Raw genomic sequence first — 27,218 nt, 5'->3', positions numbered from 1 at the left:
TGATGTTTTCTAGCAGCAATATGGTTCTCTTCAAGTACTCACTTCCTTTGAGAGATTTTTTTCCTAACTCATTGGGAGGATCAGTTCCTCTTCCGGAGAGCTTTGGCTTTCCCTATAGGATCAGAGGTAAATTCTAGCATTAAGCTGGCAGAAATACACAATATCTGACATGACTAATACTAGGAAATGTGATTATTGTTTTGTTCTATGTCACAAGTTTTGCTAGACATATGTGAAAGATTCTCATCTGCTGATGGGAGAACAAACATTTTTTTAAAGAAAAAATACTCATTTAAGGAGTGACCGCTTATTTTTGTTCTGAAAAAGCAGCTTCTTACCAGAAAGCTATTAGAGCAAATCACCCTTTAATAATGTAAAAACCTGCTGTGGGGTTGTTAGACTGTGCTTATGGTACAACAATTCTTGCTAATTAAAATGATTTCAATTATAATGAGAGAGATTTGAATAGCATTATTTACTTAGCTTTTGAAAGAATGCCAACATCTACAAGAAACTAAAGAATATAAGGGTAATGGAAATCTATATCTATGTATCTCTATCTGTATATATATCTCTAGAGACAGGGTTCTATAGATATATGCTATAGGGATATAGATAGCTGTATCTAGAGATAGAGAGATACATGCTTTTTATGAAGCATTCAATTTAATGTCCATGCCTTGAGGTTAGAAGGGTCTGTCTCAGTAACCACATTGGCTAGCTTGGACCCTTCCAAAGCCCTGTTTCAGAGACATGTAGTATCCCTGGCCTTTTTGCTTTGAAAACCTTGCCATCCTCCACTGTTCGTTTTCCTTCTTCTGTACACCGAGCAGCACCAGTCAAAACCACCACAATAAGTAAGGATAGAAGTTTCAGGGAATTCATCACAGAGAATGATCTACCTCAGTACCTCATTTGGAGACTCCATGCATCCTGCTTTTGTTCGAATCCAGCTTCATATATGTTCGCTGCTGACTTTACTATGTTTATTGAGAACTGATGTAGTTTTCTAGTGTGGGAAGGAAGAAGATGGAAAAGCCCTAAAAATGATAGTCTATGTGTCCAGGTGAGTAAAAATGGAGTGTTGGTAACAATTGTTAAAATGTTTTAGAAAAATTTTGTAAGACCCAGATTTTTAAAAAATGAAGTATTTTAATATGCATGCCCATAATAATAACCAGAAATAAAAAAAACTATTGTTCCTTTGTGTTCTGGACATAATTTGGAAACTCTTACCTCCAAAACACAAGTATAAAATACAGAATAACAGCTTTAACAATACAGAGAATTATCACTTACATTTTTTAGAGAATTCTACAAGAATGTGGGTGTTTTACTCATTCTTATCTATATGTGTTAGAGACTGTTTTCTTTAGAGCAAAATATGTTTGAAATTCAAAGATTAAGAAAACTCTTCTTTGCCTATCAATCAGTTGCTAGTTAGACTAAACAAAAGAAAATAGAAAATAATAAAATAAATACAAATCAGCTATTACCAGCTTATCCAGAAATTGCTGGATAATATTTAGCATAGGCAGTGTTTCACTGAAAATCTGTCCTTAGGCCTCCTCCTTTGTTTAAATGACATTTACAAGGAAAAATGCATCAGTTCTCTTGGCCCAAGGCAAGCTCTCTTGGCTTCATCCAAGTAAAAGGAAAGGGTTTGGAGGCTGAACTGCAGGGACTCACACCTGCACTCTTTCTTACAGAACTTTTATAAGACTGAACTGAACAAAGAAGAGATGTATATACGTTACATCCACAAGCTCTATGACCTGCATCTCAAAGCACAGAACTTTACAGGTAATCCTGTGTTTGGCTCAAACTGGGGCAAGTGGGCTGTGCACTGACACGTGAGACATGATAATACCTTTTGAAATGACAGCTGAGGACTCTTGGGTTTCTACTTTAAAACTGAAATGTATTTTTAATTTGATGAATGTTTCAAAGTCAGTGATGGTGAACCTTTTAGAGCTTTCAATGACAAGAAAGGGGGCCAACCAAATAGCACAACAGATTAAAGCACCTGCAAGCAGATGCAGGGGCCGGGGGTTCGACCCCCAGGCCTGCTGTGCCAGCCCTGCCCCCAGGGAGCACTGAGACAGCCATTGAGACTGGGCATGCTGGCGCACACCGGTAATCCCAGCTCTTGGGAGGCTATAAACAGGCAGTTCACTACTACGAGTCCAATCTAGTGGTGAGACCCTGAACACCCTGTAGACTCTTCCCTAAAATACAAAAAATAAAATAAAATAAATAAATGGTAAGAATGGGCCAGCTGCAGCATGTGTGTTATAGGTTCGTCACTGCTATTCTAAGTCCTTTATTGTTTCACTGTATGTGTTTGCATAATTTTTTAGAGATTGCTCTTGGGAAATATATATCTAACTTTTATAATTTACTTATACTTAGGATATTTGCATTTCAAGTTAAATATAGGAGCTATGCAACCACATAGATGCCAGTGTCTTCCCACATTGTGTTATATATGCCGTGGTACTATATCTACGTGGATTAAAAACTTTATCAGATGTCATTTTTTTATTTTAAAGAGCAAAGCCTATTTTAGATATCTAATTATGTCATATATTTTTATTAAAACATGTAAAATATATTTTAAAGAATTTGAAAATGGCCTATTACATTTACCTACTGACTGGGTCATTTCTGTTACTCTGTTTTCATTCATGAAGAGCTCAGTTTTTCTCTGCTATCATTTTCATTCATCTGAAGAACTTTTTTTTTTTATTTTAAAGGAGACCTAATGATGAAGCATTCTCTTAGTTTTCTTTCATCTAAGAATGTGTTTCCTGCACCTTTTGTTACTCAGTTTTCCATTATTGTAACAAAATACCCTTGATAACTTAAAAATCAGAAAGGTTCTTGGCTCCCAATCTTGGCCTCAGTCCCTGGGTGGTTGACCCCACTGCTTTGGAGCCTGTGATGCTAAAGCAGCACTTGATAGCAGAGAGCAAGTGGCAAACCAGAGCAAAGGCACTCACCTCAGGGCCAGGACACAAGAAAGGAAAAGAAAGATATCCGACAGTTCCCTTCAGGAGCACACTCCAGTGACCTAAAGTCTTCACTCAGCCCTGCTTCTTGAAGTTTCTATCAGCTCCCAGTAGCACCCAGCTGGGAATCAAGGCGAAAGACCCAGCCGTTTTCCAGATTCCAGTCAGAGAACCCCTTGATCCCTGCAGGGTACATCTGCTGGGTGCAGAATTCTAGGTGAATAATTTCATTTTCAGTACAAAAACCATTGTCCATCATCTGCAGGCCTCTATCGTTTCTGATGCAAAATAGGTAGTCATTGAAATGACTCATCTGAGGCAGTGTGTATCTGCTTTCAGGTTGCTTTCGAGAATTTATCTTTGGTTTTCAGTGGTTTGATTATATGCGTGGACCTGACTGTTTTTCTGTCTTGCCGCTTTGAGTTTGCTGAGCTTCCTGAGCCCTTAAATTCATTTCTTTCACCAAACTGGGGAAATTTTCAAACATTACTTTCTCAACTATATTTTCTATATCAATTCTCTCTGCTGAGACTAGAATAATGTAATGATTGGGCCTTTGGCTGTTGTCTCATAGATTCTGAATACTCGGTTCATTTATTTTTCCCAACCTTTTCTTTTTCTGCTGTGCAAACTAGATGATTATATTGGCTCATGCTGGAGTCTGCTGATTCTTTTCTGTCATCTCCACCCAGCTGTTGAGCCCTTCTAGTAAATTCTTTTGGTTTTGTTTAGAACAGAATAATTATGTTACTCCGTTCTAAAATTCCCACTTGGTTATTTTCTTTTTATAGCTTCAATTTCTTTGCAATGAATTTCTAACTTTTCAGTCATCTGACTGTTTACAAATACCACGAGGAGTGTGGTTATAATAGTGCCTCATGGTCCTTTGTTTATAATTCCAGCACATGTGAGTCATTTTGGGGTTGGTGTCTGTTAATTGCCTTTTCCCTTTAAGGGTTGTTTAGTTTCCTGATTTCTTTTTTTGCGGGGGAGGGCAGGATATTTTAATACAGGGTCTAGAGGGTCTACAGGGTCTCACTATGTAGATCAGACTCATAATGATTGTCCTGTGTTCACAAGTTCAGCCTCCCAAGAGCTGGGGTTCCAAGCAGATGCCACCACACTCAGTCTCAATTTCCAGCTCAGCATGCCCCGCAGGTGGGGCCAGCACGGCAGGCCAGGGATCGAACCCCAGCTGCTGCGTCTGCCTAAACAGGCACTTTAATCTGCTGAGATATTTGGCTGGCCCAGTTTCTTGGATTTCTTGAAGGTCAAGTAATTTTGGATTATTTTCTGGATGTTTGGAATATTATGAAACTCCAGATTTTGTTAAAAATCTTCCAGTGTAACATTTCCCATTTAACATTTAAGCCTGGTTATGATAAAGTCTCAAGCTGTGAACCACATTCTTTAAGTTGTTTTGTTTTGTTCTTCTTTTAGTACTGAGTATTGAACTAGAACCTTGTGCTTGCCTGGAAGGTACTTATACCACTGAGCTACCCACCAACCTCCTCCCCCTGCCCTGCAGGTTGCAACTCAGGAGTTGGCATGTGTTCTGTAGCCTTTGGTCCACTCTTCTAGATTTGCTTGTGTGTCTCATTAGTAGTAGCTGTGGGACCTGACAGTGGTATCCAGCATTGCCTGCGTCTCCGAGTCTTGCTTGTGCCCAGCGTGACCCGTTGTACAAATGTGCTACCTGGAGATGAACTCAGCGGCTCACATGCAAAGTTAGAACATCCTTTGCTCAAGCTCTCTCCCCTCTGGGCTCCCCCTACTCTTCCCGTCTCCTCGGGACTCTGTTTGCCAGTACTCTGGCTGTAAAGCCGCGGCTAGATGTTCTTCATGCCTTGATGCGCTCCCGACAGCCACTGCTGCCATGCATTGCCCACCCCACCCCGCCACCACTGCCCTGTGCTGCTGTTTCTTGGCCTCACCCGGGGGCACCCTGCAGTCTGATGATCTTCATCCCACAGCGAGTCTTCCGCTCCCTTCTCTGACTAGAAAGGCTGTCTCTGAGCCTTGGCTGCCTGTTCCCATTTGCAGTTTCAGGAGGTGGGATGTCTAAACCTGGAAATGCAGGAGACAAAGAAGAAAAGCAGAACTGACAACACCATGATCATTCTTTGAGTTTTGAGGTCCTCCCAGACTGCCTGCTCATTTCCTTCTCCGAATCCTCCAGTCGTTGCACTCTGTATCCTGGCAAGGATATCCAACTGCAATTACTGGGGAAGACAGTGGAATGTGCTCGCTCCAACTTAACTAGGCCCTTTAGTTGAACTTAGGAGCTATGAACCTTGGTTTTTACCACGCTTTTTTCCCACAGACCACTTGAATCAAGCCCCTCCCTCAACTTTGAATGAGTAAAGGAATCCCATCTGCAATGGTTCCCAGAAATGTAAACATGCCTCTAGCTGTGACTCCACTGTTACTCAGACTGACATCTTTGGTATCATCTTCTTAATGACTCCTCTTGATCTCCCTCATGAGTTTCTGTTGGTTCTGCTTCCTAAAGCGTTTCAGTGCCCTTTCTTCTTGGTCTCATTCTCCCTGTCTCAGACCTTCATCATCTCTTGCTTGGACTCCTTCTTAGCCACCCCTGGAGTTCCTGTAGACCAGACATCAGTGACGGCAATTTTCAGGCCAGCCACCTGATTTTTTCAAAATTTCATTCCCTCTTTGCTATGCTAGCCCAGGACTACAGCGCCACCTTGGTGATAGAGCACTTGCTTAACATGTAAGAGGTCCAGAGTTCAGTTCCCAGCACTGCAGACACAAGCATGCAAAGAACTCGGCACTGCCTGCTAAGATGTATATTGTGGTTGCTTCTCTGCTGCAGTGGAGAAGTGAGTGGTTTGGATAGGACACATGGCCCTCATCTAAATGATTTGCTGTCTGGCCCTTTGAAGGAAACATTCCCAATGCCTCCCCTAACCATAACTCTGTTGTCAGTTTTATATACCTAACAAAGTGGGACCCAGGTTCTTTATCAGGCCTGTGATAACTGACCAGCACCTGCTTGGCCTTGCCATGTGACCACATGCTCTCGCTTCCCCTTCAGGGCCAGCTCCTTCCTGCTCTGGCCTTCAAGTCTCCCCTCCTGCACTTTTTTCTCCCCTCCCTCGCCAAGTCTGTGCCCAGCGCCCCGCCCCCGGGGGCTGAGCTGCTCTTTCCATCTCTTATTTTTTCTATTCTGTTTTCAGATTTCCATGAAAGCACTTATTCCATTATGTCTGTTATTAATTACATATTGCATAAGATATACGTGTAGGTGAGACAGAGAGACACAAAGATCTCCAATGAGAGTGCTCTCTGAGGACAGTGATGACCTTTTCTTGTCCTTAGTCATCTCAATTCTTAAAGTAGTGCCCAGCAATATGAGATCCCAACACATCACTAATGCATGCGCTCATTAATTGAACTTCAGCACCAGGTCGATAGATTTTCCTTCAATATTGGTAAAGCCTTAATCATGAGGAAGCAGCCTAGTAGACTTGTTTAATTTTAAAGATGATAAAATAAGAAATGATAGAGGGAACGGAGGACAAGCTATTTCTGATATGTAACTCATATTTTGGTTCTCTTAAGCTCCAAATTTGTCTGTTATTTTAGGAACGGGCTTTTTAAAATTTATTTACTGAACTTGCAGTTTTATGTTCCCCAAAGTCATAAGTAATCAGTACTTTCCCCACATAACATTTTTTCTTCTCTCATGTCCTTATTTTTGTGTCTCCTTGAAGAAAGTGAAATCGATGGGGAAACTTCCTGTCTGAAAGGCTCGGCTCTTTTCCAGTGTTGGGGTGATAATGCCTCCTACCCTGAGTTCATCTCCACACTTCTATGTTACTTCTTTTTTCATGCTGTTGTTCTCATGATGCACTTCTCCAAATAGCAGAATGGTCTATCATTAGTTGTGTGGTGATGCTTTTTGTTTAAAAGTATAAACACTTTTTAAAAGAGTGAATGTTGAAAGTTCTTCCCTGTTTAGTACATACTTTCTGTCTCTATAGAAGGAGCTGAAGCTGTAGCTCCGCAGCAGAGCTCTTCCCTAGCATGTGCAAGGCCCAAGGTTTGCTCCCTGTCAGCTCCAGAAACAAAGAGAGGAGAGAAGTGAGAGGAGAGAGAGGGAGGGAGAGGGAGAGAGACAGAGAGACAGAGGGACAGAGGGACAGAGAGAGAACAGAGTTGCTCTAAAACATTTAAAATGTATTAATTATATTCAAAGTCAACCTCACTGGTATATTATGTTACCCCTCAGAGGTACAGCACCATTTGCTTTCATTTAGTAAATACTTTCTACAGTGTCCTCCACATTCGCCATTTCTCTCAGATATGTGTCACCATTTTCCCAGATCAGATTCTGAAGCTGTTGTCATTTGTCTTCACACTTTCCCATGTCCCTGTTCAGCCATTTGTCAGCTGACTCTGGCAGCCTGCCGATGCTTCCTTACTTTCCCCAGCTCTCAAATAGAAGCCACTCCTGTCTGACTCCCCAGGCATCCCCAGCCTTTCCAGGGACAAGCAGGACTGTGAAAGTAGCACTGGAGCTGGAAACCCTTTTTTTATTTAAAATGTGGTAAAACATGCATAACATCTAATTCACCATCTCAACCCATTTTCAGATGTACCGTTCAGTGGCATTTGATGCCTTCGTGTTGTACAAGCGTCACCACTATCTACCTCCAAAGCCATTTGCATCTTCTGAAACTGAATCTCTGAGCCCATTAAACACTAACTCCCCACTCCGCCTGCCCCCAGCACCTCCTGGAATTTGACCTTCATGGTCCTTTGAGTTACTCCCTCCATGCTACTGAGGGAAGGGCACTCCTGGAAGAGAAGTTGTCCCTGTCCCTGCAGGCAGCTTCTCTGTGTCGACTGCTTCTGCATCCAAGGCATCTTCTTCATCTTCAAAAGCTGATAATGAGGGCTGGAGAGATAGCTTGGTGGACTAAGCACCTGCCTGGCAAGAGCAAGGACCTGGGTGTGATCCCTGGTACCACATGCTGTGCTGGCCCCAGAATCCTAGGTGCACTGAGCCAGCCACTAAAACAAGGTGTGGTGGCACATGCCTGTAATCCCACTACTGGGGAGGCTGAGACTGGAGGATCACTACAAATCAAAGCTGCATAGCGAGATCCTGTACCAAATAAATAAATAAATATTTTTTTAAAGTTAATCATTAAGACCCTGTATCAGATAGATAGATAGATAGATAGACAGACAGACAGACAGACAGACAGACAGACAGACAGACAGACAGACAGACAGATTTTTTTAAAAAGCTGATCACTGGGTTTTGCAGCTCCAACTATTAGAACCAGAAACCCAGCAGCTTTTGAGGCTTCTTGATCCCAACCCTAGCTGGCTCCTTCTTACGTGAACTCTGAGGAGGGACAGTGGAGGTTGTTAGCAGCCAGCTCATAACTGCCTGCATGAAGCCTAAATTTATTGTTTCAGCTCCTGGGAGTCATCGGAGGTGTTAATCAGGAGAACATGATCATTTGTCTGCAGGAAGATCCTATCAGTAACAGCGCGCAAACGAAAGGGTGGGGATTGAAAGACTGTCACAGATGAGAAACGAAACATTAAAACCAGGAAACTGAACTCACCAAACATAACTGAAGAAACAAAAGGCCATATCCTGTGTCCCTAGAGACAAAAGCAGAGCTGTCAGGGTTGTGGCCTATCTTAGTATTCTATTCTATTTTATCCTTATTATGCTATTCTATCCTACCTGTACCTGGAAATGGCCAAATCATAGTAAAACTGGAGGTTATATTAGAACTTTATCTATAGTTATAACAAATAAATGGAAAAAATATTTGCCCTGAATTGATACTTTGTTAAAACTACCTGGGTATCTTGAGACAAGTATGGGGTAATGGTTTAGTAACAGAAAGGTTTATTGATTGAATTTAATTTTAAAAATGAGCTGGGACTGGGAATATAGCTCAGCGCCTCCCTGGCATGTGTGAGGTTGTAAGTTCATTTCCTGGTACAAAAAAGGAAAAAAAAAAAAAAACGGCTGATTGTTACAGTGTTAGAGGAAAAAATTATATGGTCCTTCATCATTGACAGTGAATTTTTCAATTTTTATTCTTGATCTCTTTGGTCATGCTTTTATGGCTCAAGAAAAGACCTGTAGAATGGCAATTGTTCTGTTAAATCCTACCTCTCTGTTGGCTCTGCTTAAAGTCCACAAGCCATTATTTCTGCTTGTGTATAAATAGAGAATTGCTCCTTTGTGTATTTTTTGGGTCAACCAGGGGCATCATAGCACACAGCCCACCACAGCACTCCCCTGTGATTGTGCTCGCTCTATCTTTCTTTCTCTGTCTGTCTGTCTGTCTGTCTGTCTCTCTCACATACACACACACACACACACACACACACACACACAGACGCACTCCATCTAACACTTCTCTATACTTCTGTCCCCCCCCCCATCCCTACTCTAGTGCTAGTTTTTTTGTATATCTGTTCTCCTTTTTGTCTTCTTCAGCTCTTCTGTGGCTTCTTTGTGACTTCTAAATTTCAGCTACATCCTGTCCTCCCCATCCACACCCACACACCAATTTTAGGTTTTTTATTTATTTTATTTTATTTTATTTTATTTTATTTTTTAAGTATTTGATACAGAATCTCACTGCGCAGCTCAGACTTTTGATGGTCCTCCTGTTTTCAGCCTCCCCAGCACTGGAATTACAGGCATGCACCACCATGCCCAGACTCAGTCATCAGCTCAGCACGCCCCAGGGCCAGTGTGGCATGTGGGACCGGGGGTCAAACCCTAGTCCCTGCACTTGCCAAAGCAGGCACTTGGTCCACTGAGCTATCTCGGCAGCCCAATTTCAGCTTTTTATCCTTTTATTTTTCGAATTTAAGTACCATTATTCATTTGTTTTGTAAGCGTGCCAATTTGAAGATCTCAGTCCCCAAGAGAACCTTGAACCATCCTAGCAAACAGAGGTGTATCCTGCTCTGCATTTTTGAACTAGCTACAGCAGGATAGCGGTTGAGTAGGTTTATTATGCCCGTGGTATATTGACGCCAGGTGGGGAATATAGTAGGAACTGAAACATTAACATGTTCACAACGGGACCGTAATCTGCATCTCTTACTGCTGGATGACTTGTCTTACTGGTGGTACAAATAGAGCTAATCACTTTTCTTAATCTTTTCACTAATAAAATTAATAAAATGCCATCCGATGGGGATAGGACAGTCACACAAGTTCCACCAGTGATGGTTCAAGCTGACAGGAGTGTATTAGACAGCATCTCCCATAGCACCATCACCTAGAGGAGGTCACTGCTCATCAACCCGCTGCCGCATACACTCCGGACATTCTTCTGCTGTGTAATGAAACTCAGAACACTGTGGTTTCCCCAGTTGGGCTGAATTCAGTTCTGCTGAAAGATGAGTGGCTCGGGCTCTCATGTCAACCCCTGCTCCTTTGGCTTGCAGAAGCTGCCTACACTCTTCTGCTGTATGACGAGCTGCTCGAGTGGTCTGACCGGCCACTCCGGGAGTTCCTGACCTATCCCATGCAAACCGAGTGGCAGCGCAAGGAGCACCTTCACCTCACCATCATCCAGAACTTCGACAGAGGCAAAGTAAGTGGCCCCGTCCCTCTCATGGGCTCTCCTGACAGTCCCTTAGTGATACCCTTGGTGTCCCCTCTCTTATCTAGTGTACCAATGTCAGCCTGTCTAGGCAAGGACTTTCCCGCTGTAATGTGCATTAGAAACAACCAAGTTATGCTAAAATGCAGATTCCCAGGCCTTGTCCCTAGACATTCTGATGAAATAGGTATGAGACAGGACTGTGGAATCTGATTTTAAACTAAGACTGCAGGTGCTTCCCATGCGAATGAGCTTTGCATCACACTTTCAGTACCACTGATCTAAAGGGTTTCCCAGCCAGGCTTTCTCCATTCTGGCTGCTGTATCAGAATACATAGACCAAGCCTATAGACAGAAGCGTAATGCAGCTCTGCAGGCTGTGAAGTCCAAAGTTAGGGCCTGAGCAGATCCCATGTCCCATAAGGACCTATGTCCTCACGGATGGCGCCTGCTCCCTGCGTTCTCCTGTGGCAGAAGGGATGCCCAGCTCTCTGGAGCCTCTCAGTAAGGGAATTAATGCCATTTGTGTGGCTGTGCCTTTGTGATCTTACCACGTAATAATGGCCTTGGGAGTTAGGATTTCAGTGTCGGAATTTGGGAGGACACAAACATTCAGACTGTCGCACTCAGCTGTTCTATTCTCTAAGAAACTGATTGGTCCTCATCTGCTCCCCCAGTTGACACATGTTCTACACCATCCCACTGTTTTAAAGATAAAGAGAATGGATTTGTTAAACAGAAAGTGGGGGCAGCCCTTCCTTTAGTCCCCAAAAGCTCCAGAAGTTTAATGTGTTTTACTAAGCCAGCTGCTTTGTATTTTCTTTGCTGTATGATTCAGGCAAGTCCATGTCCTCCACGCCCTTCTTCTCTGACATCGTGAACATTTTGTAAGGTCCAGGCCCAGTCAGGGTGCTCAACTAGAGGGGATTTTACTCACTGACCTCATAATGCAACTTCACGCACCATCCCTGTCTCTTCCTCTCCTGCTCCAATGCGTGAAGTTCTCTTTTTAAAACAATTCTGTCTGACCCATTGTTTATTTTATTTGCGCCCTTGTGTGCTTTGTTGATATATCTTAGATTTACATCTCTCTTCCACATTGTAAAGGTTAAATAGAAAATTAAAATACAACCACCAGTGGCTGTCCTTTTTTACAAAACATAATTGGGTGTGCTTAAAAAATGTGATGCAAGGAAATTGCTTCTCTCATATCCTCCTTTATTATTTATCTCCCTACACTGACATAGCATTATGTTAATATGAAAGGAAGATGTTTTGTGCCTTCCTGCTATTAAATTTCCACCCATATAATAAGCAGCTATCACAGCTCTGGCTTCCTACAGTACACTGGCCCATCCCCAGTGATTTGTGTTAAATCAGGGATTGGAAACTGACCAGAAGGCCCCATGACTCACTGCCTCTTTCTGTGCAGCCTACAGGCTACAAATGGCTTTTGTTTTTAGCCGGTTGACAGAAATCCAAAGGTTGATTCTGTTTCATGGTTTATGAGAGTTACATGAGATTTACATTAGTACCCACGAATTCTCATTGCAACACCACCGGGCTCATTCATTTCTGCGGCTATTTTCAGGTTATAATATTGAGTAGTCGCCAAGCAAACTGTATTGCCCTCAAAGCCAAAACTGCTGACTACCTGGCCCTTTGCAGAAGTCTGTTGATACGTATGCAAGATCAAAGAATTTTGAATTCATTCTGGGAATAACCAGCCAGGCTTGACCTTCACAATTTGCAAGAACAAGTGAGACAAGCAGGGATTTCAGGGTGCCAGCTGAGCATAATTGGGCCTTGGAGTCCAGGGGAACCCCTTCCTCAGCACTAAGGACCCTTGTGGGTCCATTGCTGAGCCCGTGTAGAACTGCAGTTACCACGAGATGATGGTTCTGAAACAACACCAGAAAGTTGTTTCTGCACCAGATGCTGCTGAGTCCTGTGGTCCACTGTCATTATTCGGGATATGGTAGAAAGGCTCAAGGATAAGCAGGGGCTGGGGCACACACTTACAATTCAACATCCTGGGAGGCCGAGGGAGGAAAGATCTCGAGTTTGAGCACAGCTTAGCTACTTAGCTACTTTGACAGACTCTGTCTCAAAGTAATATAAAAAAGGGGTGGGGAAGTAGCTACAGCCCTGGATTCAATCCCAAGCTCCTCCAAAAAAAGGAAAAAAAGACTTGACGATCTGACAGCCGTTCTGCTCTCTTGTGCTGACCTTGGGGTGGAAGTGAGTGCGTGTGCCATGGTTACATTTGCATCATTCCTTTGTCCACAGTGCTGGGAGAATGGGATCATCTTGTGCCGGAAGATCGCAGAGCAGTATGAGAGTTACTATGACTACCGGAACCTGAGCAAGATGAGGGTACAGTACCTGCATGCACCCTCATCAGGCTATGGCACCCCTTTTGATTAGCGTTCCAGTGTGGTTCTAAGAAATCAATCTTGCAATTGTCTTGATATGCCTTGCAGAAACCTTTCCAAAGATAAGTGTTTTCTCTGAAGCATACTCAGCTATTTATACAGAGAAATAGCAAATTGATCTGCGTAATGCTTTTGATTAATCCACAAAGATTGGACCCTTCATCTATTTCTAAAACACCCTATCAGCAGCACACAAACTAATCCAGGATTAATGTATTAAGTTTATTGTGGAAAATCTCCTGGGTGTTGGAAGAGCTTCCCAATTACACACAAATCCTGTAACAAATACCAGTTTTTGTACACAATCTGCAAAGCTGACTATCTGGCCCATTCATAAGTTAGGGCCAAATTTTAGCTTTCAGAAATACGCTTTTCTAGCCAGTGTTTTAGCCTCCAATAACTCAAGTTTAATACTCTGTTTTCCTGAGACAACTGTTTTGTCTTCTTTGCTGTAAGAGTCCAACAAGCCCATAACCTCCACATCCTTCTTCTTTGGCACTGTGAACATTTTGTGCCACATTGTGAGACATGAGTGAGGCCTTCATGAATGCAGAGTCCTTGAGGTTTCAAAAATCAGCTTTCCTACATTACAAAAAGATTATTGGGCCAGCCAAATAGCTCAGCGGATTAAAGCGCCTGCAAGCACACACAGGGGCCAAGGGTTCAATCCTGGGCCTGCCGTGTCGGCCCCGTCCCCGGGGCATGCTGAGACAGCAGTTGAGACTGGGTATGCCTGTAATCCCAACTCTTGGGAGGAGGTAAACAGGCAGATCACTATGAGTCTGATCTAGTAGTGAGACCCTGAACACCCTGTAGAGCTTCCCTTAAAATGTATGTGTGTGTGGATAGATAGATAGATAGATAGATAGATAGATAGATAGATAGATTATTATGTCTCCTTTTAATTTTGATGTAGTCATGCAAGAGGTGCTCGCAGGAACCCTCAAGGGTTTACAGAACCCCTACACCATAGCAAGTAACCCGTCCACCTACCTGGAACGGCGCCTATACTTTTGGCATAGTATTTCATGTCAGCAGCTCATTGATATCTCTTGTAGCCTGAAAATGAAAGAGAAAAATCTTGTTTTAACTTCATTTCATCATGCTGACTCTGACAGCCGCTGCAGTTTTCTATATAAAAACACCACCAGTCTCCTCTTGGCATCCTGTCCCCAAAACAGAAGCGAGGTTGCAGTGTTTACCCGTGAGAGCCCTTGGGTGCCATAGTCGCCTAGATTTTTATAAACCCAAAGCATAACACTTCATACCAACTGCTCCTTGGGGTGCTGTTACGGGGGTGGGGAGAGTCTTCAAGTGTAATATTAGTCTTTCTCTGAACTCTGGGAATGATAATACCGTGAAAGGGAACCTATAAGCTCTATGTGCCTCGCGCTGAACATTGTCAGAGACACACTTAAGCACTTTCGGCTCAGACAGCACTTTGCATTATGGGTCTCCGCTGGTTTGCTATTTTGTTTTGTCTCTGTCTGACCTGAGCAAGGTCATACCTGCTGAAGCCCTGAATTATCATGTGTGAGGGAGAGAGGCATATCCACACATGAGTGCATCTACAGCGAGAATTCCTCAAGAAGGGTCTGCTTCTGTACAATGTGAATTTCTCCTTAATTATTTTTAAATTTTTCCTCCATAGAAGTATGTTCTGGTGGTGGCAGGTAATAATGCCCTTGATCCTTAAGCAGGGGTCAGAAGGCTGCAGCCTGTGGACCCAGCAGAGTTGGGTAGTTGTGACAGAGACCATATGACCTACAAAGACTGAAATATTTACTATGTGCATGTGTGCAGGATCAGCTTGTTGTCTTTTGCCTTAAAGCATAAAAAAGGGAGTTAAACTTTCTTATCTGCAAGCTGAATGAAAATGACATTCTCTCTTCTATAGAAGAAATATCTTCCTCTATCAGTCTTTGGGGCTGAACGCAGGATAGAGTATTAAGAACATGTCTGATACTTTCCTAGATGATGGAAGCTTCCTTGTATGACAAAATTATGGACCAACAGCGTCTGGAGCCAGAATTCTTCAGAGTTGGATTTTATGGGAAAAAATTTCCATTTTTCTTAAGAGTAAGTAGTATTCATGAAATTTATCTCCATCCTTCTAATACAAATATCCCAATCAAGGAAACCAAGGTATTAATGGTGTTTTATGATAGATAATGACATAGGTCATAACATCTTAACAATTTTGTTTAACTTTCTACTTAGTACACATCTTTTTTTCCCCTAATACTGGGTGTTGAACTCAGGGTTTTTACATTGAGCTCCATCTCCAGCTCATTTTATATTGTTGATTTTGAGCCCAGGTCTCCCTGAGTTGCCCAGGCTAGACTTGAACTCACAATCCTTTTGCCCCATCTCCTACATGCTGCAATTACAAGAGTGAGCCACCACATTCAACCTTGCAATGCTGTGTTCTGAATAATTTCCTAACACATCAATCTGTCCCTTTCTAAGTTTATTTATGAGCAGTCTTTGGATAATTATAGTCTCTTTAGTATAATATTCCCTGTTCTATTCTGCCCATAATTTCCATAGAATCAGCATTATAGAAAAAAATAGGGGAGCCAGAGCGTTGCAGAGGGCTGGAAAGGCAGACTGTGTACAGCAGTCGGGCTCACATCGTAAGGAAACCCTGCTGCCACATCTGTGTGAAGAGTGGTATTTGGCCTTTCTGTTGACTTTGTTAAAAGGCAGGTGTCATCCAGCAAAGAGATCAGTATTGCTAGTATAAACTATTTCAAAAGGAAAGAATTTCTAGACCTTTCTGCTGGCTAGTAAACTATTCAGCTCCATTCTTTTTATTTCTCATGTTTCACCAAGTAATACTTAATATTTGCATCATATATTATGCATTTAGGTAATACTAATATTGAGGTCTCCGTCTATCCCAAAGCATTCATACAATATAATTTTTAATATTTTTTAAGGAAAAGGGGGTCCATGAACGCAAAAGTTCCTCAGACCCATAAAAATGTAGTGGGTGTGGAAACACACACCTGTAATCTCAGCACTCTGGAGGCTGAGGCAGGAGGATCACTGCAAGTTTGATGCTAGCCTGGACTTCATAGTGAATTCAAGGCCAGCTTGAAGTATACAGAGAGATTGTGTCTCAAACAAACAAAAGCCCAATCAGATTCTTAGCTTGGCTAGCAAGTAAATAGTAAGGAACCCTAGCAATCTATTTATTATTTGCAGTTACTATGAACCAAAAGTATATAAGTTTTAAAAAATCAGAAGTAGCTAAGAAGCAAATTGGAAAATTCCATTAGCTAATAGAATAAAATTTTTTAAAATCATTTCAGAAAAAAAAGCAATCTCTGTATCACCAGTCTTCATAAAAAGGCTTTTCTAGATATATTTGACGTTGCCTTCAAAATTGAAGAGAAGAGCCAACCTCTGTTGGTTCTGAAGGCCAGGAATCCCATGGCCTACACTTTTGCTAGGACATCAGATTCTAGCCTTTTATCTCTTTCATTTATTCAAAAAGTAATCAGCATTTAAAACTTTCTTTTGGTGTTTGCTCCATTTAAAAATAATTACTGGGGGCCTGCCCCTTAGCTCAGTTCGTTAAGTGGCTGCTTCAACAAAGCAGTCAGGCTCATGTAGCTGTGGTTCGATCCCCACAACTCAAGCCAGCCAAAGCTGCCCTGAAGGCATTCGGAGCCAAAAATAAAAAATAAAAATAATTACTTAAAACTCAAATAAGTGAACACATGTATACAATTATATGATCTAAATATTTGTCCCCTCATAGAATGTGAGTTCTTTAAAGAGTAGTTACCAATATGACCTAGCAGATCTGCTCCTAGGAATTTACAGAAGAAAACTGATGTGTTGGTGAGCTAGCTCGCAGTCTAAGCACCTGCCTGGCAAGCTCAACAACCCATTTCCATCCCCGGTGCTAGCCCTGAGCCAAGCTGGCCACCAAAACCAGGCATGGTGGAGCATGCCTATAATCCCAGTGCTGGGGAGGCTGAGACAGGAGGATCACTATGAGTCAGAGCTGCATAGCCAGACCCTGTACCAAATAAATAAAACATTAAGAAAAAGAAAACTGAAAACATGCGTCCGCACAAAGACCTGCCCCTGAGTGCTCATGGTAGCATTCATATCAGGCAAAAAAGGAGAAACACCTTGAATATCTGTTAACTGATGGGTGGATAAAGGAGTAGTCTCTATGCCATGGACAGTTATGCAGCAGTAAAAAGATGAAGTATAGGCATGTGCCACAAGATATGTGGACCTTAGAAACATTTTTTTAAAAAATGTATTTGGTACAGGGTCTATAGGATCTCACTACGTAGATCGGACTTGTAGTGATTCTCCTGTTTTCAGCCTCCCCAAGCTCTGGGATTACAGACACATGCCACCACACCCAGTCTCAGTCAGTGTCTCAGCGTACCCTGGGGGCAGGGCCGACATGGTGTGCTGGGGATCAAACCCCAGGTGCTATGCTCTGCCTAAGCAGGCACTTTAGTCTGCTGAGCTGTCTGGCCAGCCCTTTGAAAACATTCTGATGTGGCAAAAGCCAGTCACAAAAGTGTGCATGTATAATTCTCTAACAACTAAATCCACAGACATAGGAAGTAGTCTGGGGGCCGGTAGGACCTGAGGGAAATAAAGGGTAATAGGAAATATTTGCTAATAGGCACATTATGATATTGTGAAAAGTATTCTGAAACGACATTGTGTTGATGATTGAGCAACTCTGAATATTCTAAAAACCACTGAACTGCTTTTTGTTTTGTGGTGCTGGGTATTGAATCCAGTGTTCCAGACCAAGCTGTAACCCTAGCACCTTTTCTATTTTGAAACAGGGTCTCAATAAACTAAGTTGCCCAGACTGGGTTGCTCCTTGTGATCCTCCTACCTCAGTCTCCCAAGTGGCTGGGAGCACAGTGTGCACCACACCTGGCTGGAATGCACATTTTAAAGGGATGAACTTTATGTCAATAAAGCTGTAATTTTTAAAAAACAGAATATTAATAGACAGACATACTTCACTCCTTTTTTTATGGAAAACCAAGTATCATACTCAGCACTGTGATTTATTCCAAATAGCTTCTAATACCACTGAATGTGCTTAGAGTAACTCCTTGTTTTATAAGTTATTCTATGTGTAAATATTATCTTAAATATTTTAATTATTCAGATATTTAGCACTACTATGAAATGAGTGTATACTTTTTCTGTTTGTTTTGTTTGGGGTAGGATCTCGCTCAGCACCTTAGGCTGGCCTTGAACTCACTAAGGGGCCCAAGCTGACCTCCCGTCTCAGCATGCCGAATGCTGGGAGTACAGGCCTGTGTGCCACACTGGGCAGGACTACTAGGACACGCAGAAGCCAATATGCTGTCTTTTCTTTTATCCAGAAAATGTACTGACTTTTCAGGTGAACTTTTGAAATGCAGCATAGGACACAACTTTTCTGTGTCAGAAGGTAAACTTGCATCTAGAAAGTATTAAATATAGAGTTATTTTCTATAGACTTCTGAGAGTCCTGGTTTCCTAGAGTCTACCTAAACATATTTTCCAGTCACAGTTTCTTTAGGGACTTGTAGGAAGCTGAGGCAGGTCTCAGAGCAACTGTTTTTTGCAGTTGTCTTTAGTAAATTATTTCTAGCTCTCTCACTGGGGCCTGGAGTTCTTCCTTTGGCATTATGCAATAATCAAAACCTTGAAGAGCTGGAGAAACCCTTGAGCTGAATTCCCCACACCACTGCCTGTTCTCTCCTTTCCTAGAAGACCTTTAAAGCGCTGAGGGCCTTTTATGGTCTTAGTTGCTCCCAGTAGTTTTTCCTGAACATGCCCGGCTGTGTCAAGAGCAGCCAGAGCCCAGACTCGGTCCTGATTCACATCTGTGCATAGGGACAGAGGGCTGAGCGTCTTCAAGCCTCCGTTTCCCAAATATGAGTGAAGTCTGGGCAAGAGACTCCTTCTCAAGCTTATACAGATTAAATAAAATCAGCACAGGCTGTCTCATCAGTGTCCGTATTCAACAGCTGCAGTTTCGTGAGCATTAAGCTATCAGATAGGCTGCGCTCATGTCTAACTAGGTGATTAAGGTGTCTTTTGAAAACCTGCCCATCTCTTGAGCTCTCTGGCCTTCCTCAATAATGTCTTCAGCATTATCTGCATGAGACTCCTGACCCTCAGATACTTACTATATTGTAAAACAAAACACAGTCGAGAGTACACCCAACATTACCAAGGCCCTAAAATGCCTGAGTTTTGGCTTCAGCCGGGATTCCTGCCCAGGGCATGTTGAGCTGGCAAGGAGGCTTCTGTATGTCGGAGTGCAGGCCGACTCAGCCTGCCTTCCCACACTTGGAAGGCTGTGAACCAGGGGAGGCGCAGCCCAGAGGCTTTCAGGAAGAATGCATTCCGTGGAAGTGCAGTTTTTGTTGTTGTAGTTAGTTCCTTTTCTTCTAAGTAGTGAATTTATTTTCATTAGTTTATGTCTAGCTCATAAAAATAGTCTTGAACGCTCATGCTCGTTGACACCGAGAGGGACTGCGTGGCTTACTTTGTGCATTCAGTGCTCTGAGACTCAGCTGCTGCTGTGCCACATGCGAGCCTGCGGAAGAGAGGCTTCACTGCTCTTGTTAGAGGACAGAGCGAAGTGCATGGCCTTTGCCCTGCAGTTTCGTGACCTGGGCTTCTTTTCCACACCGTCCCAGGATGTGCTGTGACTGTTACCCTGTGCTCATGTGGGCACGCAGTCAGTGGCTGGCATGGTCATCGTTTTTGGCTTCTCTCTGTAGTGAACACACCCGTCATTTAGTTCTGACTTTTGCTGCTCTTGTTCCACCCCCAGAATAAGGAGTTCGTGTGTCGAGGGCACGACTACGAGAGGCTGGAGGCCTTCCAGCAGAGGATGCTGACCGAGTTCCCCCACGCCATTGCCATGCAGCACGCGAACCAGCCCGACGAGACCATCTTCCAGGCGGAAGCGCAGTGTATCCACCCTGCCCTGTCCCAGAGCCTCCTGCTCCTCTCCCTGGCCCTCATCACCCTGATTTTTTTTAATATTTTATTTTTATTTATTTATTATTTTTGTGTGTGTGTGTGTGTGGCCAGCTCAGCCTGCCTGGGGGCGGGACTGGCTGTCATGTGGTGCTGGGGGATTGAACTGCGGTCCCTGTGCTTTGCTAAGCTTGTTCTAAGTAGGTGCTTTAAACCACTGAGCCATCTCACCAGCCCCATCACCCTGATTTTTGTTCAGCTTCTCAGGAAACAAATTTCATCTTATTGTTTACTATCACAATGTCAGTTGAAAAGATTAAAGGTTCTGTTAAGAACTCTTCCCCTTTTAACTAGAACTCCTCTGAACCCTGCTTTTAAAGCTCTTTTCAGTGGTTTCCCTTAAAATAACTTGCCTCTGACGTACCTGTGGAAACTGCTTCATGTCAAGGAGATGCACATCATCCACTCCTTTGTCCTTTGATACTTCTATTCTCAAATGAGGGAGGGAAAAGAAAGGCACCCCAGCATCCTTGAGAGCTCTTAGCTATGACATCCTGGGCAGTCTTTAATCATCATTGTATAATCCACACTCTACTGACTGAACCAAAACAACCAAAATGGCATCAATGTTAGGGACAAGGACGATTCATTCCAGTGTTCTTCCTGACTCTCCATTGTATCTGAAACTGGTGGCCTCAGTGACAGTTTTGGATACTGTGTCAGAACAAGAATGAAAATGCAAGAGAAACAGAAAATTACATGAAAAAAGTATTTTGCAGGGCCAGGGAGATGGCTCAGTGGAATAAGCACTTCCCTGGCAAGCACAAGGGCCTAAATTCAATCCCCGGTTCCACCAAAAAAAAAAAGTATTTTGCTATCTTTCTTTGAATAAGAGAGAAGAGGTACATATAAAAGTAAATATGAAGCTCTTTTATTAAGATTTTAAGGCCAACCAAAAATCTCAGTGGATTAAAGCACTTGCTTAGGCAGATGCAGTGGCAAGGGTTTGATCCTCAGCATGCCGTGCTGGTCCCACCCGCAGGGCATGCTGAGACAGTGATTGAAAGACTGGGCATGGTAGCGCACACCTGTAATCCCAGCTCTTGGGAGGCTGAACACAGGCAGATCACTATGAGTCCAATCTACGTAGTGAGACCCTGCTAAAATACAAAAAAAAAAAAAAGACCTTTACTAAAATACAAAAAAAAAAAAAAAAGATTTTAAAACAGCTACAGCTCAACACACTGCCTGTCAATACCCAGTGTGGGAGAATTGAGTCCTCATTGAAGGGAAGGCGGAGGTGGAACTGCCACCTTTGGTCAGGGCTGCCCAAGAACCTATGCATCGTATTACATACACCACTAATAAATTTATATGGGGCATGCACAGACTAAATATAAGAATAGCACATGTGCAAACATTAGGGTGTTCTAATTCAGAGCACCCAAGAGTCAGACTTTTCTCCACCTCCCACCCTATCAGCGACGCAGACCTTCACAGCCCATGGATGTTTCAAACTGATACCTTATCAGGATCACCTGGCTAGGACTGCTCCAAGGCCTGTCATATGACATGACTTAAAGTGTGTTCTTAGCATCTGTTTGGCAATTTTTTTGAATGACTTTGGCTGAAGTGGGAGCACCAGATTGTTACCCTCCTTTCTGAGCAGCTCAGCTCTGAGCCAGGCTTCGTGCAATCTGCCAAGTTGGGTTCTGTCCTTGACTCTTTACTCCTAGACTTGCAGATCTATGCTGTGACCCCCATCCCAGAGAGCCAAGAGGTGCTGCAGAGAGAGGGCGTTCCGGACAACATCAAAAGCTTCTACAAAGTGAACCACATCTGGAAATTCCGCTATGACAGGCCATTTCACAAAGGCACAAAAGACAAGGAGAATGAATTCAAGGTACTGTGCTGTCCTTGTGATAGCCACCTAGACAGCGCATTTCTTGGGGCAAGACCCTTGGTAGATATTTACTCAGGGTAGTGTCAAGTGACAGAACCCAGAGGGACTCTAGAAATCCTTTAATCTAGTGGTTCTCCTCTGCTGTGTATCAGAGTGATTCGGAGTGCTTTGTAACCAAGCAGAGTTTTGACCCTCAGCCCAGGAATTCTGACTCAGGGGGCATGGGAGCAGGACAGGAACTCAAGCTTTTACTGACAATTCTAGTGCCAGGGATCCTTGCTAGCTCTGTATGCTCCCCGACAACGAGGGTAAGAGTCCTTCCAGTCCACTGGGGGAAGGAGCCGGACTGTTCAGAAAATAAGTTGTAACCTTCCCTTTCTTAGGAAACAAACAAAGTGAGACCAGACCATGTTTACATCTCAAGAAATGCAAAATCAGCTTGTTATTAGGGCTTCACTGGCACAGCATCTCTCCTCACCATTCTCAATTCTTGACTTCAGTGGGAGAGTCCTCCTGGCTCTGTCCTACTTTCTCCTGTTGGCCCACCTGTCAGCCCTGCTTCAGTGTTGGTTCTCAGTGCTTGCCACAGGACTAGGACTTACTCGCAGCCAAGAGCTCAGAAGGACAAGCTGGGCTGGTTTCAGAGTCCCACAGGGGCTGGGTAGAGAGCAGTCCTGTGCGCGGGGAGATGGGATGGGTTAAGGGCAGGGCAAAGAGACCCCTGGGGAACACTGCTGGGTCATTCCTGAGCATCTGCCATCACATTTCAGTCCTTTCTGGATTCTTCTATGTTATTTCTATTCTCTAGAGTCCCCTGAGGTCTGGTAGCTTATGGTGCAGCTCTCCACACAGTTGCGCTTTAGTCAGGAAGCTGACTGGCTCGGTCAGCAGCTCATCCCCAGTAGGCCCAGCGCTGGAACCCAGGGCCTCTCACGCTCTTTTCCATTCCATACTGCGCCGCATTTCTTTGTGGCCAACACTTCAAATATTTATCAATGATACAGCAGCCCCGAGGGCTGCCATGGTGGCTCTTCATGCCTGTGCTCACCGTCCTCAGGGTCTGACTGCACATTGACCCCTGAGCCTGTCTGCACCACAGCCCCTGCCCCAGCGGGCGACACACAGCTGCTCTTCCTTTCACAGACGCTTGCTCCTGCCTGCGTGGCTGCCCCGCCCCCTGGGGACTCCTGCTTGCTCTTCAGAGCCCAGCTCTTGCCTCCTCCCTGGGGGCCTGTGTCCCCTGTGCACCGTGAGCCTCCCTGCCCGCCCTCCTGTCACCACCAGAGCACTGCCCACCCTTGTCAAGGGGCCCTGCCAATAGCTCTTGGCTGATGCAGAGAAGCCTTCCATTTGGGAGTTGTTTTTGTTTCAAAAAATGGCACCATTTCAGGAATGTTACCGTTTCTTATTCCCTTGGGAATAGGAATACAGTTGGTTTAAATAAGAAAGATGAGGCACAGATATTGAAATCAGGTTGGTAAAAGAAAGCTGCGGTCAGCAGCATCTCAGACCAAAGTAGATGTGGCTTCCCAGGCACGAGAAGAGTGGCACTGTGCATACGGCAGTGGAGAGGTGGGCAGGCCCGGGGGTCAAGGCAGGCATCAGAGGGTGGTGCTGGAGCAGGCCGCTGTCTCCTGGCTTCTTCAGGGCACTGGTCTTCTGGTCGCTTGTTGAGTGCGCATACTGTTAACCTCTTCTCCATCAAAATACATAAGCCAGGAGAAGGAAAGATGGTTTAAATTAGAATCTTAGGGAAATAGCCAAGAAAAGAATATGATGGCCTGGCTCTGTGTGGAAGCCTGCTCTCCAAGGGCAGAGCCCATTTTCTCTATAAAGCAACAAGTTTCAGGCAGCCTGCAGCAGAACTGTTTATTGCCACAGACTGCAGCGGCCTTTTGCCGTGCTGGTTTCAGGAGTGATGAAAATGAAGACTGACGAAATGCTGACAGGAATAGGCAGACCTGATCACAATCATCGTAAGTCGGTGCCAAGGAAGCAGAGCGCCTGGGGGACTTAATTTGTTTTGTGTTTCTTAGAGTCTCTGGGTGGAGAGGACGTCGTTGTGCTTGGTTCAGAGCTTACCTGGCATTTCCCGCTGGTTTGAAGTGGAGAAGCGTGAAGTGGTAAGAAGCAGAACTTGTTGTCAAGCACCTTCCCATCACAGCTGCTCACTTGGGGTCGTGCCGAGTATTAATTGTTTCTGCTGTTGCCTCCAAGGCTCTGGATTCCCTCATAATAAGCTGTGAATATGTATGATTCTGACTGCTATTACCAAGATGTGATGGTGATCATTCATACCGTCCTAGTCGTTTCAGCTGGAGGAACTCCTTGAAAACCATGGTTGCTGCATACAAAAATCTACTCAGGGCCTTGGGTCAGAAGAACTGAATCCTGCTCTCCTCATCGCTTTAGGTTGCTATGTGACTGTCACTGTGTACTGTGTAGCAGGCCAGTGCCTCGAAGGCCGTCTAGCGTGTCTCATTTAATCATCATATCAGAGCTGTGGGGCGTCTGTCCGTTCCCAGTTTTCACAAATTTTAACAAGAGGCTAAATGCCTTTGCCACAGGCCGCACAGCAAGGTGTTTAAAAATGACAGGCTCAAACACAGAGTTTTCTGATTTCAGAGCCAGTTACATTAATGTCTTCCAGCCTTGGTTCCCTTCTAGTCAAAATGAAGCTGACGTAAGCCCCAGCACCGGGTGGGACACCCAAAAGTCCATGCCACGGTGCAGTGGGCGGGGCGGGGGGGTTGCTGATGCATCAGTAACTGAGCAGTCACATGTGGAGCCCTGTTGGAGATCACTGGCTACCCTGGCAGAGCCGGTACACAGTGCCCGGGAAGGCTCTCCAGCCTCAGCCCAGCCGTGGAGAGCAGGCAGGCAGGCCGTGCACACAGCTCTAACTAGAGAGGCAGCGTCGGCCTGCCTGCCCTCACTGCGTCCCTTCTCCCTGCTTGGCCCAGCCGTTATGACAGACTCATCTTGTCTCAAAGAAAATGTGCTGATTGTGAAAAGATGCTGTAAGCGCTACCTCCATCAGGTAGAGAGCCCACTCCTTCCATGAACAAGAGCGGTTCCTGCCAAATTGTCTTTCTAGGATGGCTCATCCCACTCAAAATATCTCAACATTCAAACCCTTATTATTGTGTTAGATTCAACTAACAATTTGATTGGATTTTCATTTTGCACTGCCAAAGCAGATCCCTAAACAGACTGAACGCAGTGGCCCCCAAAGCTGGTGGTGTGTGTGATGTGCCCTGCAGCCTTCCCTGGAAGAGGGGAGGCTGCCACACTCAGTGCTCGGAAGTCGTGGTTGTGCTTCCTCCTGAGTGGCCTGGGCCAGACCCCTGGAGGCGTTCTTAGTCACCATGCATTTATGATTCAGTCTGACATCCACAGGACACAAGGTGTTCGATTCTGTGCTCTCACCCACGGTCCCAGCCCTTGACTCACCGCGCACACACCCTGCTGCTAAAAAGCAGCATCTTGGTAATGATAAGAGGAGTGTTACTTCCAAACATCAGCTGCCCACTATACTAGAACATGTGATTGTGTGTTGTCAGAACAAATCAAGCCTGCGTGTTGTTCCTGAGCACAGCCCACTCCGCAGCCTTTGTGTTGTTCCCTCGTGCCTGCTCACTCTGGCTGTTGAACCCAGTGGTTTAGTTCCTGCAGTGTGAAGTCTTCAAGAACAGGGCTACGTGCTGGCTACCCAGAAATGCTTATTAGAGTGAGTCGAAAGTCTTTATCAGCAGTGCCAAAACCTGAAAACCAAGATGTTTTCCTAAGTTTGCCTATAAAACGCATTCGCATATACACCCATGTTCTCCTGGTATGAGGCCATTTAGTGACTTTCCTTCATTTAATATGAATGATCATTTGGATCATTGAAGAAATATTGACAGATTTCGTTAAAGAAAACTGTCCCAGCCCTTGCCATGGGTTCCGTGGTATATATAGCACATATGTCCTGTGGTACATTTTTAAAAACTGAGACATTCTAAATTCTGAAACATAGGCCTCAAAGAGGAGGTAATAAGATTTTTCTAAGATATTAAACCTTTGAACATACAGCTCCTCAGCATTTATGTGTGTGTGTGCGTATGTGTATATATATTCTGCTGATATATAGAATATACATATTCTATATTTTTTCTTTGATTAAAAGTAAACTCATTTTTAGATTTTTATACAAAATAAACATTTAGGGCTGGCAAGATAGCTTAGCAGACTAAGCACCTGCCTAGGCAAGCACAGGGACCGAGTTCGATCCCTGGCACCACATGCAGCGCCGGCCCCACCCCCAGGCATGCTGATCTAGCCAGGCCACCAAGACTGGGTATGGTGGTGCACGCCTGTAATCCAGTACTGAGGAGGCTGAAACAGGAGGATCACTAGGAGTCTGAACTGCATAGTAAGACCCTGTACCAAATACATATTTAAAAAATAAATAAACATTTAAACTTAGAATATGTAAGTTGTGACTTTTTAAGTTCATCTAAATTATCACACCACAGCATATCACCACCCTCGTCATATCCACTGGTCTTGTAGCCTTACTTTTTTTTTTTTAAGTTTTTATTTATTTATTTACTTGGCTCAGGGTTTCACTGTGCAGCTCTGACTTGGAGTGATCCTCCTGCCTCAGCCTCCCCAGCACCAGCATGCCTGGCCTGGGTGGCCGGCTCACCAGCAGGGCCTATAGCTCCACCTTCAAAATGCGCCTGGTCCAGCACCACCAGCAGCCCCTCTGGTGGCACCGTCTAGTGCCTCAGGCCTGAACTTGACTCCAGGACAGACCTGAGAGGTCTCCTGCTTCTGTCCCTTCTATACACAGCAGTCAGTGGCCCTTCAAGCTGAAGTCACAGTGTATAAAACAGAGAACATATACAGTAAACCTTGTCTGCTTTTCACCTCGCTGCACCCCCTATCCAAAAGGCCAGTTTTGCTTTGTCTGCTCTTCTACCCACTCCTCACACTGTTATTTTGAAGGGAACTTTAGACATGATACCATTTTTTACTATTTTATCTCTAAATATTTCAGTATGCATATTTATAAGACAACATAACCGCAGTCTGATTGCCACCTCTCAGAAAATAACATCAAATCATTGATCATAAGATACCCAGTGTTCATTCATACTTCACCAGCACTTCATTTTTGTTTTTTTCTAACTCTGTTGTTTGATTCTAGATCTAAATAGTGGCTACATCTTGCACCTTTTTTTTTCTTTTTGTGGTGCTGGGGTTCGAGCCCAGTGCCTTT

At 44.0% G+C, this 27,218-nt stretch overlaps 1 protein-coding gene across 1 annotated transcript in view; it reads left to right on the top strand.

Moving 5' to 3' along the window:
• Positions 1–27,218, top strand: part of Dock4 (dedicator of cytokinesis 4) — a 452,226-nt gene that overhangs the window by 403,777 nt on the left and 21,231 nt on the right. The window contains exons 35-41 of the mRNA XM_023709867.1: positions 1,710–1,803; positions 10,476–10,624; positions 12,923–13,009; positions 15,043–15,147; positions 19,901–20,042; positions 21,786–21,952; positions 23,989–24,075. Of these exons, the coding sequence (XP_023565635.1) occupies positions 1,710–1,803; positions 10,476–10,624; positions 12,923–13,009; positions 15,043–15,147; positions 19,901–20,042; positions 21,786–21,952; positions 23,989–24,075 (831 nt within the window). The remainder of the gene's footprint in view (positions 1–1,709; positions 1,804–10,475; positions 10,625–12,922; positions 13,010–15,042; positions 15,148–19,900; positions 20,043–21,785; positions 21,953–23,988; positions 24,076–27,218) is intronic.

Source organism: Octodon degus, unplaced genomic scaffold (assembly GCF_000260255.1).
Source record: "Octodon degus isolate 3935 unplaced genomic scaffold, OctDeg1.0 scaffold00015, whole genome shotgun sequence".
In the NCBI taxonomy this organism is placed as follows: domain Eukaryota; kingdom Metazoa; phylum Chordata; class Mammalia; order Rodentia; family Octodontidae; genus Octodon; species Octodon degus.
This window is presented reverse-complemented; position numbering and strand designations above follow the sequence as displayed.